Below are 15,706 nucleotides of genomic sequence, written 5' to 3' on the forward strand. Positions count from 1 at the left end.
CTGAGCATGCGCGTTATTAAGATTGCGCCAAACAAAAATGCTAAAAACGCCATTCTAGTAAACCTGACAGAACGATTAAGCGATAACGATGAAAACGATGATGTAAACGACGAATCAAATGCCTCTATTCATTAAAAAGGCGGTCAGCCAAGCAACAGCCAAAATTTAAAAAGGGTGGTGTGATATAACTTACTACAACTTTTACTGTCAATTGATTATAAGTAACACATAAAATGACTACAACTTCAACTACACTTGATGGTTGAACGTGCCTCATGTTCTATTTTTTTAAATAATAATCATAACTAATGTCGACTCTTTTTATTACTGAACTGAAATATTATTAAAAATAGCTACAAAGACGCAACAATAAGCATTTGAAAGATATTTATATTGCGTATGAAACAGCAAAAATATTTTTTATTTTGAATATAACTTTTAATATTTAACTGTTCACTGTTTGTGAGAAGGGAGATGGTGATGTCATTTTCGACCAATAGCATGATCTGGCGCATTTTGAGAAGGCATGCAGAACTGTCAGACTTGTTTGGGCATGCTGGACTGTCACACTCTAAACTATGTGAGTTTTTATCAATTTCTTTTAATATTAATCTTATTTCATAAGTAATTTAGATTCAATTTCAAACTGTCTGAGGTTTCATTTTATAATTTATTTCAAATGTGAATGTGTCGAAAGATTTTCCACAAAGTCACGAATCATTGTTAGTATTGAAGTTATATTCAAAATAAAAAATATTTTTATTGTAAAAGTTGTTTCATACGCAATATAAATATCTTTCAAATTTCTAATGTGAATGTGGTAAAAAGTCAGGGCTGGTTTTTGCCATGCCTGTGGCAGAAACTGGTTATAACCGGCAAAAACTGGCCGAAAATAAAGNTTTTTATTGTAAAAGTTGTTTCATACGCAATATAAATATCTTTCAAATTTCTAATGTGAATGTGGTAAAAAGTCAGGGCTGGTTTTTGCCATGCCTGTGGCAAAAACTGGCCGAAAATAAAGAAACGTCTATATTAGTTCTAGTAATTGCATAATGACATTTTGTTTAAGTAAACTGAAAAATGTAACTGTAACAAACTTTTTAATTCATTGTTTGTAAATATCTATTATTTTGTTTATACTAAATATAAAGAGTGCCGTATATCAAATATTTATATAGAATAAAGTAATGTAATAATACATATAAATACTAGATTTTAGTTTATTATATTAAACTCTGAAATTCAGTAATTATTATCATTTAACTCTTAACATAACTGAATAGAGCTATTTTCTGCTGGACTTGAGAGAATCTTCTCAAATTTTTTGTTCCTGCTTAGCAAATTGAGAAATTGTTTAGGTTTAGAAACTGCTTAAAAACTTGTCTTCTTTTATAGATTACTGCAGAGTGCAAGCAATGTAACATTTGATTTTGAATGATGATAATTTTGTAATTAAATTGTACTTTGTTTAACATTTAATTGTTTTTTTTCGATGAATTATCCATTGTATGTCAAATCTCAGTACTTTTATGTCAATTTCTGAATTTCTGCCACAAATTTGTGTGGCAGAAAAGGGTTTCTACCCATGGTCTTAACCACCTCCATAGAAACTTGCCAACCTTGTAAAACAAATTTCCACACCTAATTCGCCAACCGTTGTTAGTAAACAAGTCCGGTACTCATTCTTTTCGCCAGCACAAGTATATTCGAAAATTTTACTTTTACTATGTTTTTAATATATTTTTAAGTTCTATTTGTTTTAATATTGTTTCTTTTAAAAATTTTTTTACTGGTTATATGTAAGTACTTACGATAGCGATTAATTTGTCAATGTCATCTGTATATATTAACTATCACAAACATAATATGATTTTTTTTTAGTGTAATTTAAGTCTTAACTATTTTTTCACCAAATCGAGTTTAGTTTGCCAATTTTTGTTTACGAATTATTTGGCTGCTAATTATTAAGAATGCAGTTTTTTTCAATTACTTTGCTCTTTTTATAGTTCCGATAAGATTATAGCAGCAAGTATTTTTTACAATAGAGTTTTTACTGAATTCAGTGATTTAGAATAAATTTTTTTTACAAAGGAAAAAAATGTATTATTATAAGTAAACTTTTCTGAAAACTTACTTATACCTTAACAATATGCTGACAGAATTAGTTGCTTGGCATTATAGTAGACTCTCGATTATCGGAGTTAATGTGGAGCACGACTAACTCGAATAATCGAAAAACGTAGTTGAAGCCAGTAATATATTCACCAAAAACAATATTTATACTAGTTCACCATACACAATTCATATTATAATTTAAAAGCTTACTTAAAAACATTTAACGAGCGTACTTTACAAGAAATTGTTTTAAGTAGTTGGAGCTTCAAAAATATTCTCATAATATAGCTCTAATATTAATTTAATTCTGATTAACCATTTATGAAGTTTTTTTTAGTCATAAATCAAAGTTCTTACCGTGTATGTGAATAAAAAAAAATCAGATTATTATTTTTTTTTAAAATCATTAACCCTGCTTTAATTAAGTGCTTTTCTGCATCAATGCTTCTCCATTCTTTTAAGGGATAACAGAGAGACTGGTGTCTCCTCTTCTTTTTGTTCTATGAATTTTCAATAGCATTTTTGATAGCTTTTAGTCCATCTGTATGAAATACTTTTCTTTGTTGATTTTCACCGTCACTGTCTTAATCATCTTCACTAGATTCATTTTCATTGTTGATGATGTTAACGATCATTTCATGGGTGCGAATTGTAGGACTTCGTTTTTCTGAGTGTTTGAAGATAAAATTCAGAATTTTTTGCAGCGGTAGTTTTAAAAGTAAACTACAACAAAAAAATCCTCGAAATATTTGATAGCTCGGATAATCAGGACTCCACTGTATTTTATTTTTAATGAGTCTGTTCTTTATTGTCTCTTACTTTAAATACATTTTCTTCACCTTTCTTAATAGACATTTTTTTTGTGTATTACAGCAAAGATGAGTCAAAGCTTTAAGTGGAGTACTGGTATGGAGAGGACTTTCATTAAACTCTTTAAAAAGGAACCAAACATATGGAATACAAAGTTGCCTGAACATAAGGATAGGGTGCGAAGGAATGCTTCTTTTGAAAAAATATCTGAAAAACTAAAAATGAAGTGGCCTCAGCATGCCACTGAATTCACAACGAGTAAATTTTTAGTTTTGACTGTATTTCATTAGTACTAAGTCCCAGTTTTGTTTCTGAGAATAAACTTAAAACCAAACCAACTGCATTAACTTTATAATGACAAAATATTCTTTTTTTTTAATATCACCATTGGTTATTTTAGTTTATTTTTGTCTTTGAATGTTAAATGAACAAGTTTGATGTTAAATATTGAAAATAGTGTATTGTTACTTTCATACTGATTGAACATTTTTTATATATCTTTTAAGATTCCTATATTCATGTTGGTAGTGTACAAATATATGATAAAAAATAGTGTGATTTCTGTTGATTTTATATTATTCAAAGAGGATTTGATATACATAATTTACATGGCATATAATAATTCAAACTGCATATAAATTTCAAATGCATTTATTAGACTCTGGTAGAACTTATTCAAGAAAATATTGTTTTTTTACAGTTTTATTATTTAAAACGTGTCTAATAACAATATACAGGGCTGCCATTGGCGACTAAATAAGGCAAATAAATCGACAATTTTAAAGCAATAGCAACTATTTTAGTAGAAATATGAGTAAAAGCAACTAATTTGTAATGACTTGTTCGAAATCGGCGACTTTTTAAGCCTATTAGCGACGAAAGTGAAAAATATTTTCAAGAATGAAATGAGTTTTCCCTTTCCCCTGATTTTTTGCTGTGCTTTTCGTTTTATCTAAATTTTATTCTTCCTCACTCAGTGTTTTCACTACAGCGCGAGAATCTCGCATATTTTTTTTATATTCTCGCATTAAAAAATGATAACCACGAGAAATTCGCGCATTCTATAAACCAATTTCAAAATTTGCGAATTTTTTGCATTTTGAAAAAAATTTCTCATTTGCGCCATTTATAATAACATCCGTTTCACTTTTCTTCCTGGATCTTTTATTATTTTCAACATCTGCCCCATTATCTAGCTTCCCTATTTACCAGTATTGTTCAGAACCTTTAAGAACAACAGAACACCATCCTTCCAAACCACGGAACCTCTTTCAGAACGCATTTCTCTGCAACCACATGTATACCGTAGGTAACGTTTCTTCATGTAAGATGTTCAAATTTTTTGCTCGTTAATGTAAGATGGACAAATACCTTGTAAAGCCAATATCTTCTACTCCGAAACAGACAAATAAAAATGAAACAAATGTGGGTAGAAACGATCAAAACGAAACAAATACGCATTTGAGCAACCTAATGAGAATTAGAGTGGAGAATAGCTGATGAAAAAGTAGATGTAGAACATTTTCCATATGATGATGCTGCAAAAATATTCAATGCTTTAAAAATTAGAAGATGTTAAAAATGCATTATAATTAAAGAAATGATTTTTTTTCAAGTCTCTTGGTGTTTTTTTTTTTTTTTTTTAATTTTTGAAATCTCACTTAACTTTTTGAAATCTCACCCTGTTTTTGAGAAAGGGTGAGAAATTCTCACCCATTTTTTTCTGAGATGAAAACACTGTCACTGTTTGATGTCAAAAGCAAGACAGACATGTTTATCCAATCAGACTAATGGAATTGGAATTTCCGCTATGTGAATGCTCCTTCTGCTTCAGGAAGCTAATGTAATATCTCTGAGGATTATGTTTCCCCCCTTCTTTTAATTTGAATGAAGTAGCAAAATTAAAAAAAAAATTCTTTAATTACATAAAATGTGTCGTTAATTTTTTAGAGCGATTTAGAATAGACAAAAAAGTACATGGTTATATTCGTTTTGTCAAATTTTGGTCGTAATTTTTTTGTTAAGCTTTATATTTGGAAATGCGTTAGTTATGAGAAATAAACACTGGAAAGATGAATTTAATTGCAATATTTCTTTTTTTTTAAATGTCTAAACTAAGCATCTGCAAATTAGAACCAAGAAAGGAAATTAGAGTTTGAAATTCACCTGTTCAGTAGCAGATTAAAATAAAAATCCCTGTTTTTATGCGTAGTGAGAAAGAATAAGGGTCCAGCAGTTAATTACAATTTCGGATCGGTTTGTTTTGATGTTCGGTTCGATTTGGAATATTAAAGTTTGCAAGGACTGCAGACCTCCTATTTTCCCTACTTTTTCTATTATTTCGGCTCTTTTCCTTTTTTTTTCTTCCTATTTTTCTTTTTTTTAAAAAATCTTCTCATTTCTGCTATTCCTCCTTTAAAAAGCACAGTGACAGCCTAGAAAACGGAATAATGACTCAGTCAAGTATTGCAACTGCACCTGTTTTTCAATTCATTAATTTTGAATGGGGGTGTGAGGAGCAGAATGTGATAGAACATGAATTCTTTTTAGTGTGTCAGTTTCTATGTCTGCTTGCGTATTCATGTTTAACTGGAGTAGAGTAGAAAAAAAACCTGCACATCTTAAGATTGATACAAGCATTTTCCCTTCTGATTTCGATTGTTTCAGCAAAATGTTAAATACAAAGTTAAACTCTTGATAATATTAATAATCCTGAACCAAAATCATGGCGATATAATCGCAGGAATGTTTTTGCAGAATGATTTTCCCTTTAGGAAGTAAAAAATTTTCTTCCTGCAGAAATTTTTGAAATTTTTTTTTTTCTCATCAGAATTATATTCAAAAATTCATTTGTATGCAGAAGCAGTATTGTGCTACTTTTGATTATTTAATCAAGAAAACTTATATGCATTCCAGAAAATTTTTATATTTAAAATGTTTTCAACCAGGTGAAGTCGTCAAACCAAAAGGCTTTAATTACTTTCGTGAAATTGCTAAGTGTCTTACCCTTCTTGGTATTGACGATCTACAAATCAGAGATGAATGGCTAATTTTGCAGTCTCAACTAGTAGTAGCCAATCATGGAATAAATAAATTATGAATAGATTATTTTTGGAGAGAGATTATCTATGAAAGAGATTCAATGGGAAAAATTAAATATCCTATTCTCAGACTTTTTGTTAAAGTTAGTCTGACTTTATCTCACGGCAATAGCGATGAAGAGATGTTTTTCTACATCGCTAAGAAAAAGAGCTAAAAGAGGCTCCAGAAAGAGAAAAGAAAGTCTAGAGAAAAAAAGAAGGGATTAACAGTCTTGAAAAAAAGGCTCAAGTTTTAACGGAGAAACATCAAAAGATGCAGTCCTCAGTAGACTCTTTACTTAAGGGAATGATGTCATTATAAAAAATGCCATAATAAAATGATAGTGTTCAAATAAGAATTGCTCAGGGATTATTGGAAGCTGCTGAAAAATTACAAATAATAGAGAGAGAGAGCATGAAATTGAATTGTTAAAATTAATAAACTTGTTCATAAAAGGAAAACAAATTAAATTTATTTCTATACTAATAGCCCCAAGAAAATGTTAAGAAAAATAATAAATTTCACATTTTATACAACCTTGTGTGTTTTTTTCCCTCTTCATTTTCAATCATAAAATTCTTAATTTAAATTTATTTGTATCTATAATAATTTTCCTTTCATATTATTATCTAAAATTATTTAAGTAAAGTAGCAAAGCAATCATATTAATTACTAATTTTTATTAATAAATTTACATATGTGTAGAGTTAATGAGCTAATTAGCTTAGTAATTTATTTAAAATGCATGCATATATTAATAAAATAATAAATGTATGTATTTTAAGTGTCTGTAGTTATGATTTAATAATTAAAATGATTAATAATAATTATGATTTAATGATAGTGGAAGTAACTGCAAACTTTCAAAGACGAGTGCAACAAGAAGGTGTGTTGGCTATTTTTCCTTTCCCATATAAATCTATGTATTGACAGCAATGACAAATGAAAAGAGTTGAAAATAACAAAAGTTTAAGAAATCCATTGTAGAGTTTGGGGGGAAAATTAAGAATGGGTTAAGGAAGGAAAGGGCAAAAAGGGTATGGAGTCTATTAAATCAAGGCACTAATTTGCTTCAAGGGCAACAGGGTGGATTCTTTTGACTAAAAGGGCAGCAGGGTGCTGTGCCCTGTTTACCCTGCCTAGAATGAGCTCTAAAAAAAATTTATGAAAGTAAATAAATGTCATTTCTACTTCATTTTTTTATCGTTCCTAAAATTTTTAGTCCCTAGCTTCTTTTTTTTCCAATGTTTTTTATATTTTTATTACAACTATTGTTTCTTATATGATATCTGAAGCATTATGCCTCATGAAGAATATATCTAAAAATAGATATTTTTGAAATGCTTAAAAACTTTGGAAGTTTTCTACAGCAGTTCCTTCAGCATTTATCTATATATTGTTGGCAAATCCACAAATAAATGTACATTTTTTATTAAATATTAGTATCTAACTGCATATTATTTGAATTTTATACTATTACAGCACAAATAAGTGAAATTATGTTAGAGGAGGATATGATATATGGAAACTATTTCATATATCTTGGAGACTATTTAGACTTTTTTTTCATATATGATGCAACTAAAGCAACTATTTTTCTTGTTTTCATCCAGTGACAGCCTTGAATATAGGTGCTTATTTTTATTACCAAACCTGTAACATTTTTACCATTAAGCCAATATACACTTGCACCATCATTAAGATTCAAATTTCATTCTATATATACAGGGTGACTCTAAAAAGATGGGCAAAATTTTAGGAAGTGATAGTACACACCCAAGCAAACAATTTTTATCATAGAATGCATGGTCGAAAACAAAACGCAAAGGTGCTGGCTCATTTGGAAAGTTTTTTGATGCAAACTCCATTCCTGTTGCGAGTTACTGCGCTGCTTTATTTGTCGCTTAGCTTTCGGCCGGTGCAGGGAAAGTTTGTGATATGCTTTGTGTGTTTCAGAATGTTCGCCTATCTTTTCTTCGCCGGCGTACTGCGTGCATAGCCGATGCCGGCCACTGTTTTGAACACTTATTGTAATCACATGCCATTAAATTTACTTTTATAACTCAACTTCATCGTTCTTTGTGTGTTTTTGTCCCATATAAGAACATAAACTTTTACGCCCTCTAGTGGTTTTGCGTTTTGTTTTCGACCATGCATTCTTTGATAAAAATTGTTCGCTTGGGTGTGTACTATCACTTCCTAAAATTTTGCCCGTCTTTTTAGAATCACCTTGTATATAAATAAATTTTTTTTTAAAATCCAATTTGTGAATGTGTTTGTTAACTTACTTTTTATTGTCTTTATTATTAGTTTACTTTCTTTTCTGTTTAGAAAAGTTGCAATATAAATTTGATAAGTTAAAGTCTACATTCCAAAGGATTATAAGATATGACAGAAAACAGAATTGGGTTCATTTCCAATCATTAAGATTCCTTGAAGATGTTGGCAAAGGGGAGACTAGCATTTCAAACTTGGAGGAAAGTGATGAGGAATCTTCTTTGTCAAGTCAGGTATGGATATATAACTTAAACAGTGTCTTATGTTTAACCTGATTTTAGTTGAAAAATCATTTTTAAGGAAAATTCTGATCTAATTATTAGTTTAACATTTATAATAACTAATTATAATTGTTAAAATAATTAAATAAGTAATCCTAAGAAACTGAAATGGTTAGATATTAGCTGAAATAAGGCTTCATTATTATTCAAAAACATACAAATAGGAAATAACAGACAAGTTACAAGTGCTTCAAAAATAGGCACCCATTTTTTTTAATTATTACCCATTTTCATTCATTTGTTATTTATAAAAAATAATGTATCACAATAGTTCTTGTATTATTATTTATTATTCTTTTTAATTAATTATTCTGCTGTTTTTTATTTTTTGTAAACTCAGGAACTTTTTTCTGACACTTTATCAGACACAAATTTAATTTCATATCTAATTTGCATTTTGAAATCACATACGAGCATACTATAGGTGAAAAAAACTTTTTCTTTGTCAAATGCTTTTACGATCTGAATATTATCTTATATTCTGCATATTATTATGTTTGTACTAAACAATATAACAGTTAACGTTTTTCATGTGTAACCATTCATTGCAAGTAATGGATGTTAAAAACCGATGAATGAGGGTTAACGTAATATGGCATAAAGCATAACTGTGAAGTCTCCTGTTTTTTTTTTAACAAGGACCTCTATATTTTACGACCATCTCCTGTTTACCCATATATTCACAAATTTCTCTGTATTTGTTGAAGAAATTTAAAAAAAATTGGCAATAAAATATCTGCTATTGGCAAAAATACTTCTTATTCCTTAACATATAGTGCTATTGCCAGTACTGCAGTATATTGAATGTTAATAATTTAAGCAATTATAAATAATGGTTTAAAAAATCTTTAGATTAAGATTTATGTACATGTTTATTACTTCTCTATATGTAAGTGCTTATAATATCTAATTAAAAAAATTTTTTTGACTTGATTATGCACGATGTATCAAAACTTTACTCATAACCTAAAGATTATTGCTTCTAAAATCTGTTATTTTATGTTGATGTTACTTGTTAATGTGTAAAAAGTGTACTAGGGAAAAGGGGATAGATGTATTGAATAATTTGATATATTTCTGAATGTATGTATACATGCATACACTGAAACCCCGGTTTTATGTGTTGTCCTCTTTGCAAGTCACTTCATTAGCTTCCTCTTGTTCATTAGCTTTTCTGACAATCTTTCTATTTTATTGTCCTTTAGACTGTGAGAGGTAATTTCCCTCTAAATCAGAAGGGATATGAGAAGCATGGGAAGGGTGGTTAAAAAAGTATAGGAGTTTGAAATTCAAACTCCTATTGTAAAATTAATAACTCCTAATTCATACTTTGAATTGTAAAATTTAAGAGTGAAATTTTTTACAACAAGCTTCAGCCTTTGAATCTTGGAATAATCCAATCATTTAAAGAATGTTACCCTAAACAACTAGATAGGTAACCTTTCCATTTTTTTTTTATTTTTTATTCTGTTGACCTATAAGATGTTACTAAATCAAAAATGCATGTTTTGGAAGCTCTTGAATGTCCTACAAGTAGGTTCAATGAAGCCTCTTGGGGTTAACTGCTTCTCGTTATCTAAGGGAAACATTGGTTGTTAGGAATAAGATCTTCTGAAGTCAATGACTCGTATATCGACTGCAATACATGTTCCATTACAATGCCTGCTCCTGACAACCGCAATAAAAATGAGTTAAATAGAATAAAGATAAAAATGAGAATTTTGTAGAATATACATACAACTGATCAAGAGTTTTTAAGTATAACACTCAGAAACATTTGCAATTGTGGACTTAAGAAAAGAAAAAAAGCATTTAAATATTACTTATTTTTTCCAATAGTTCTTCTTGTAAGTGACAATTTCTAGAAAAATATTTCCTTTCTTACCCCAATTTCGGGTTTCACCTTATGTTTGTAGTATGTAAGCCTACCAAAAAGGAATATTTTATTTTTGAAATATCTCGGCTTGTTTAATAATATCAAAAGTGTAATTTAAGCTTTGCAATTATGAACCAGTCTTTTTTTATTGATTATACAGTGAAACCTCCGTTAAGCGGACAATCATGGGACCAAAAACTTTGTCCGTTTATGAGAGTTGTCCGCTTACGGGAAGGGTACCCTAATAACGAAATTTAACACCGTAAATTGTTTTTAGAATATTCTCAAAGATGTAGAAATAATTAAATAATATCTCCAAGGATACTGTAAATATCTACAAGAATATTTATTTAAGCAATAAGAATGATAAAAAAGAATATATAAGGAAGTTTGATATAAATACATAATTCTGGATGTAGCTACAGATAAATAAATATAATTTTCCTATTAGCATAGATACTCAAGTTAGACATATGATACCAAATAGGAGCGTACTGTCCTCAGTCCGTTTCAATTATTAGGTTCACATCCCCTTACACCTACTTATCATTTGATAGGGAACATGGTTAATACCTTCTTGGAAAATAAACCTCCCATGATTCACAGAAAAAAAAGTAATGCATACCTGTAAGTCATGAGGACCTATGGAGATGATTATTCACAATTGATCAGCTATCAAGTGTCTGAATAAATGTTTCATTTATATAAACACCTCAAAGATTATACTTCTGTTCTCTTTTTTTTACCCCAGTTGTGTTAAATACAGTCTTCAAATTGATAAGAAAATTAAAGAAATTTTCAATGGGGAAGAAGCATTGAGAGAAGTCATTTCAACTTGAGGGGTCTCATAACCTGTGTGGTCCAGATGAAAAGATCAAAAGATGCCGATGTCAGAATTATTTCAGGAGTGCAGTACCATTTTCTCTCCTTTCTTTACAAAGATAAGGCAAGGTGACAGGAGAAAGATTGATTTTTCGCTGGTGAAATAGCTTAACAATATTTTTAGTTATGGATAAGGCAAAAAGTTTTATTTACATGCTTTAAAAATGGTGAAAAGTTGCATTTTTTTAGCTTGCAATTTATTTAGAAAAAGTAGTGTCCGGTTTGTAGAGATAAAAAACAAGGTTTCAGGATCAAAATGACTGTCCGCGTCCGGTTACGGGAGTGTCCGCTTTGGGGAGAATGTACATAATGGTTTATTCATAGAAGATTCCCGGGGAATTAAAAATATGTTCGTATTGAGAGGCGTCCGTTTTGCAGGAGTGTCCATAACAGGAGGTTTCACTGTATTACTTACAAATAAATATTATATTTCAGAATGTGGAAGAAATTGTAGTGGAAACACTAGTAAGAACTGGAAGCACTAGTAAGAAAAGTGGTGCTGCAAGCACTAGAACAAAAGGTGGTGCTGGAAGCACAAGTAAGAAATGTGGTACTACAAAGATTAAAAGAAAAAGAAAGACTCCTGAAAGCAATAGTGTTAAAAGTAGTGCTAAAAGCAGTACTTATAACTTACGTCAGGGTTACGCCTTCAAACATCGACGCGGTAATGCTCGTGGTACGCCTGAGGAAGCTGCGAATTATGGTAAGAAAGATGGCACGTTCAAGGAGTATAGATGTTTTTCACCTACAGTTACAAGGTACAAGAAGTCTATTGGAGGATCTTCAGTGGAGCAATTAAAGGAATCGTGTGGCGTATGGCTATGTGGTCCGCCACGTTGTGGAAAAGATTATGCTGTTCGTCAGATAAAATCATTGTTTATTAAATCGTTAAATAAATGGTGGGATGGATATCAAAATGAGGAAGCTGTGTTACTTAGTGATGTGGGGCCATCACATACGCGGCTCGGTTTTTTTCTAAAAATATGGACTGATATTTATCCTTTTAAAGCTGAAACTAAGTGTTCTTCAATAGAAATTAGGCCAAGGAAAGTGTTTTGTACTTCAAATTTTCGTTTGGAGGAAGTTTTTAAAGGGAACATTCTGTCAGCTTTACAAGCAAGAATGAACGAGTATGATTTCTATCATGAGCCGCATAAAAAAACGGAACGTTTAAATGTTGGCGCTCCTGAGCTCGTGTTATCAGTGCTAGTCGAAAATGGGGAAATTCATGAAATCTAAGTTCGTCCGTCATCGCCGGTTGCAGGACCATCTAATGTGTAATACTGTTAAAGTGACAACTCGTGATTGTGAGATAAAGATTATATAAAAATGTTCAACACATGACAGTGCTCATCATTTCTACAGACAGATTAAAGTTGCAAATTTCATAGGTGAGAATATTGCATTTGCTAGTAATGTTGAACAGTACAATTTTATGAAGATAAATTGGTTTGCAATTAGGTTTAAAGAATTATTGTGCATTTCAACAGAAATTCCTGTTGCTACTGGTGCTAAATATTATTATGGACAAGGTGTTTATACAGGAGGACTGACAGATTATCCATTTTATGTAAAACTGGGATATAGATTATTTGGAACTGCACTTGTTTGCCTAATAAATGTAACAAATCATTGTTATTTAAAGTTCCAAGGGAAATGCATTTATTTTTTCTAACTGCTAAATTTCAATGTTTATCAAGGTGCTGATATTGGAGATTTTTTTGATACTGTGTTTGTTTTTAAAAATATTAGATATCCTACTGCTTCGTATGACACACACCCTGATTGGGGGTGGAATAAATTATTGCCCGCTGCACAATTAGATCCCAACATTGCTGGGATCCGATCAACACATTACTTGGTATAGAATATTCTGTCAGTTACATTCAAAGGGCGAAATGTTATGGGAGTGCCTTAAATTATGTTTATTTATGTTAATAAATGGAGCAGCATACTGCAAACCAAATTCCAATTGTGTTTTGAATTTATTTCTATGGATTACACAAGGTGGTCAAGTGCAGTATTACCTTGACCACCTCCTCAGTGTCAGGGGGATTTTCAAAACTATGCATAAACAGGGTTGCCACACCACAGGGAAAATCTGTAAAATACAGAGAATTTAAAATCACCTAAAATAACAGGGAATTTTGTTTCTTATTTTTCTCTTTTAAAAAATGTTGACCACTCAAAGCGTAATCTATGGGATATTTAACCATGATATTTCAGTTATACTAAACTATTTCATTTACTATAGCATTATTTAAGTATGTTCAGCCGTTTTCCCAGCAATTAAACAGTAATTGTTGTTTTCTCTTAATATATTGTGTATAATAAGTGCAGGGAAAACACAGGGAATTTTTTTTTCTCTCCAGATTTGAGTGGCAACTCAAAAAGCTACTCTGAACTTGAAAAGCTACTCTTATTGAGATTGTTTGCGTGAAAAACTTAACTACGCGATTTCTATTTTCCGATATTTCTTTTTTCTCAAGAAAAAAAAAAAAAAAGAATTATCCCCCCCTCCTACTTTACACCACAGTTTTCTTTTTTTTTTTCATTTCCTTATGACACCTTACATAATTGAACTTGCTCTAGGTGCATAAATATTCATTTTTCTACTTTGAATTCAAGAAAAGCATTTATAAAATGCAAGCAGAGACGTGAATTAATGTTTATAAACAGTTTTTATCAAAGAATCGTCTGAAAGTGCTAAATGGTAAATAGGCACCAGTGGTTGGTAGATCAACATTTCGGAAGGAAGTTGGAATTTGCAGTTGAATTGAGCGGGATATGCCTTTAACATATCTGATTCTAGGTGTTAGAGCAGGAGCAAGATTAAGTCGAATTGAGTGCTTTATTTCATTTAACCGAAAATAGTTTCCAATAGACGAGTTGAAGAAATATGTAACAAAATCTTTATGTAAAAATGGGGATATTCTTTTTAAGTAGTAATCTAAAACTGACAAATGTTCATTGAATTGTGATTTTAATTCTGCGGTAGTTATTAATTATTGTTATTTTGGTTTTTAATATATGACTTTATAATCTACCAATTCCCTTCACAGACATCCCCTTCTGTACGATAATATTGATTAAAAGCCAAATTTAGTTTTTATTCAAGATATCCCAAATTATATGTCTGTTACTGTTTTCATATAAATGTTCATTGAATTTTGATTTTAATTCTAGATTTGAAAATCAGGGTTGGCAAGATTTAGGACAGAATGGATTAGTCCACGGTTTAAACCGTCGTATCCAAAACCCTTTTGCTCAAATTGTGTCACAATTTTATCTGAACAATATTTAAAAGGTAAAATGAACTTAGAACTAATAACATATTGATAATTAAATCTACTAGAGAATATTTGTTTTTAAAAGTATGTTTTATTAATATTGTTTGACTCTTCAATTTAAACAAAGGAAGATTAATCAGTAATAAAGTTCAATAGTACATAACTGAAGTTTTAACCTTGCCATACTGGTTTAGCTATTAGGGAGTAAGTGCTTGGTTAGTCATAAACAGGTTTATTTATCTATAGTACTATTCAAGAATACTTTAATTTCATTCATGTTCAATTCTTTTAGCATAGTGGTGATACATCACCAGTGTCAGTAACTGAAACTGATGTTATGCCCTTTAAAACTGTTAATACATTTTTCAATTATTTTGTATTTCCAATTTAAACTAATATATTTATATTTAAAAACTATTTTTTTTAAAATAATGTCTTTATTTTTATGATCCTGTGATGCAGAAATTATAACATTTTTTTTTTATGTTGCATTATTTATCCTTATGCAAAAACATTATCAGTATTAAAAGCATATTTAAAGGATTAGGTATTCACTTATGTTGTTCAATGAATTGTGTGAGCTTCAAAGATTATAAACCTTTTCCTATTATATTATTTTCCTTTAATAAGTTGAAGTAAATTTCAGGACGTCCAAAACCCTGTTGGGAAATAGTTCTACTTCTGTGGTTGTTACTAATTAGTTTGATTTTTAATAAATGAATTTATAATCTACCAATTCCCTGCACAGACATCCCCTTCTGTACGATAATATTGATTAAAAGCCAAAGCAAATTTTTATTTAAGATATCCTAAATTAAGCCTGTTATTCTTTTCATATCAATGTTCTCAGCATTTATAAAACCACATAAAGAAAAAAATATTTTTAAGTTGCCCTTGCAGTGTTTTCACTACAGCGCGAGAATCTCGCATATTTTTTTTCTTTTCTCGCAATAAAAAAGGATTAACGCGAGAAGTTTGCACACTCTATTAATCTATTTCAAAATGTGCGAATTTTGGGAAAAATTTCGTCTTACCTTTCTTCCTTGATCTTTCATTATTTTGACCATCGGTCCTTGTTATCTAGCTTCCCTATT

At 30.2% G+C, this 15,706-nt stretch overlaps 1 protein-coding gene across 1 annotated transcript; it reads left to right on the forward strand.

The window, feature by feature from the left end:
- Window positions 1-479: 479 nt before the first annotated feature.
- LOC107448593 (uncharacterized) lies at window positions 480-13,294 on the forward strand (the record flags this gene model as incomplete). Its single annotated transcript, XM_016063854.3, is given in 4 exon segments — window positions 480-580; window positions 2,989-3,183; window positions 8,338-8,516; window positions 11,758-13,294. Coding segments are annotated over 4 exon segments (1,279 nt in total), but the record flags the coding sequence as incomplete, so codon positions are not given.
- Window positions 13,295-15,706: the final 2,412 nt, after the last annotated feature.

Source organism: Parasteatoda tepidariorum, chromosome 6 (genome assembly GCF_043381705.1).
Source record: "Parasteatoda tepidariorum isolate YZ-2023 chromosome 6, CAS_Ptep_4.0, whole genome shotgun sequence".
Lineage (NCBI taxonomy): Eukaryota > Metazoa > Arthropoda > Arachnida > Araneae > Theridiidae > Parasteatoda > Parasteatoda tepidariorum.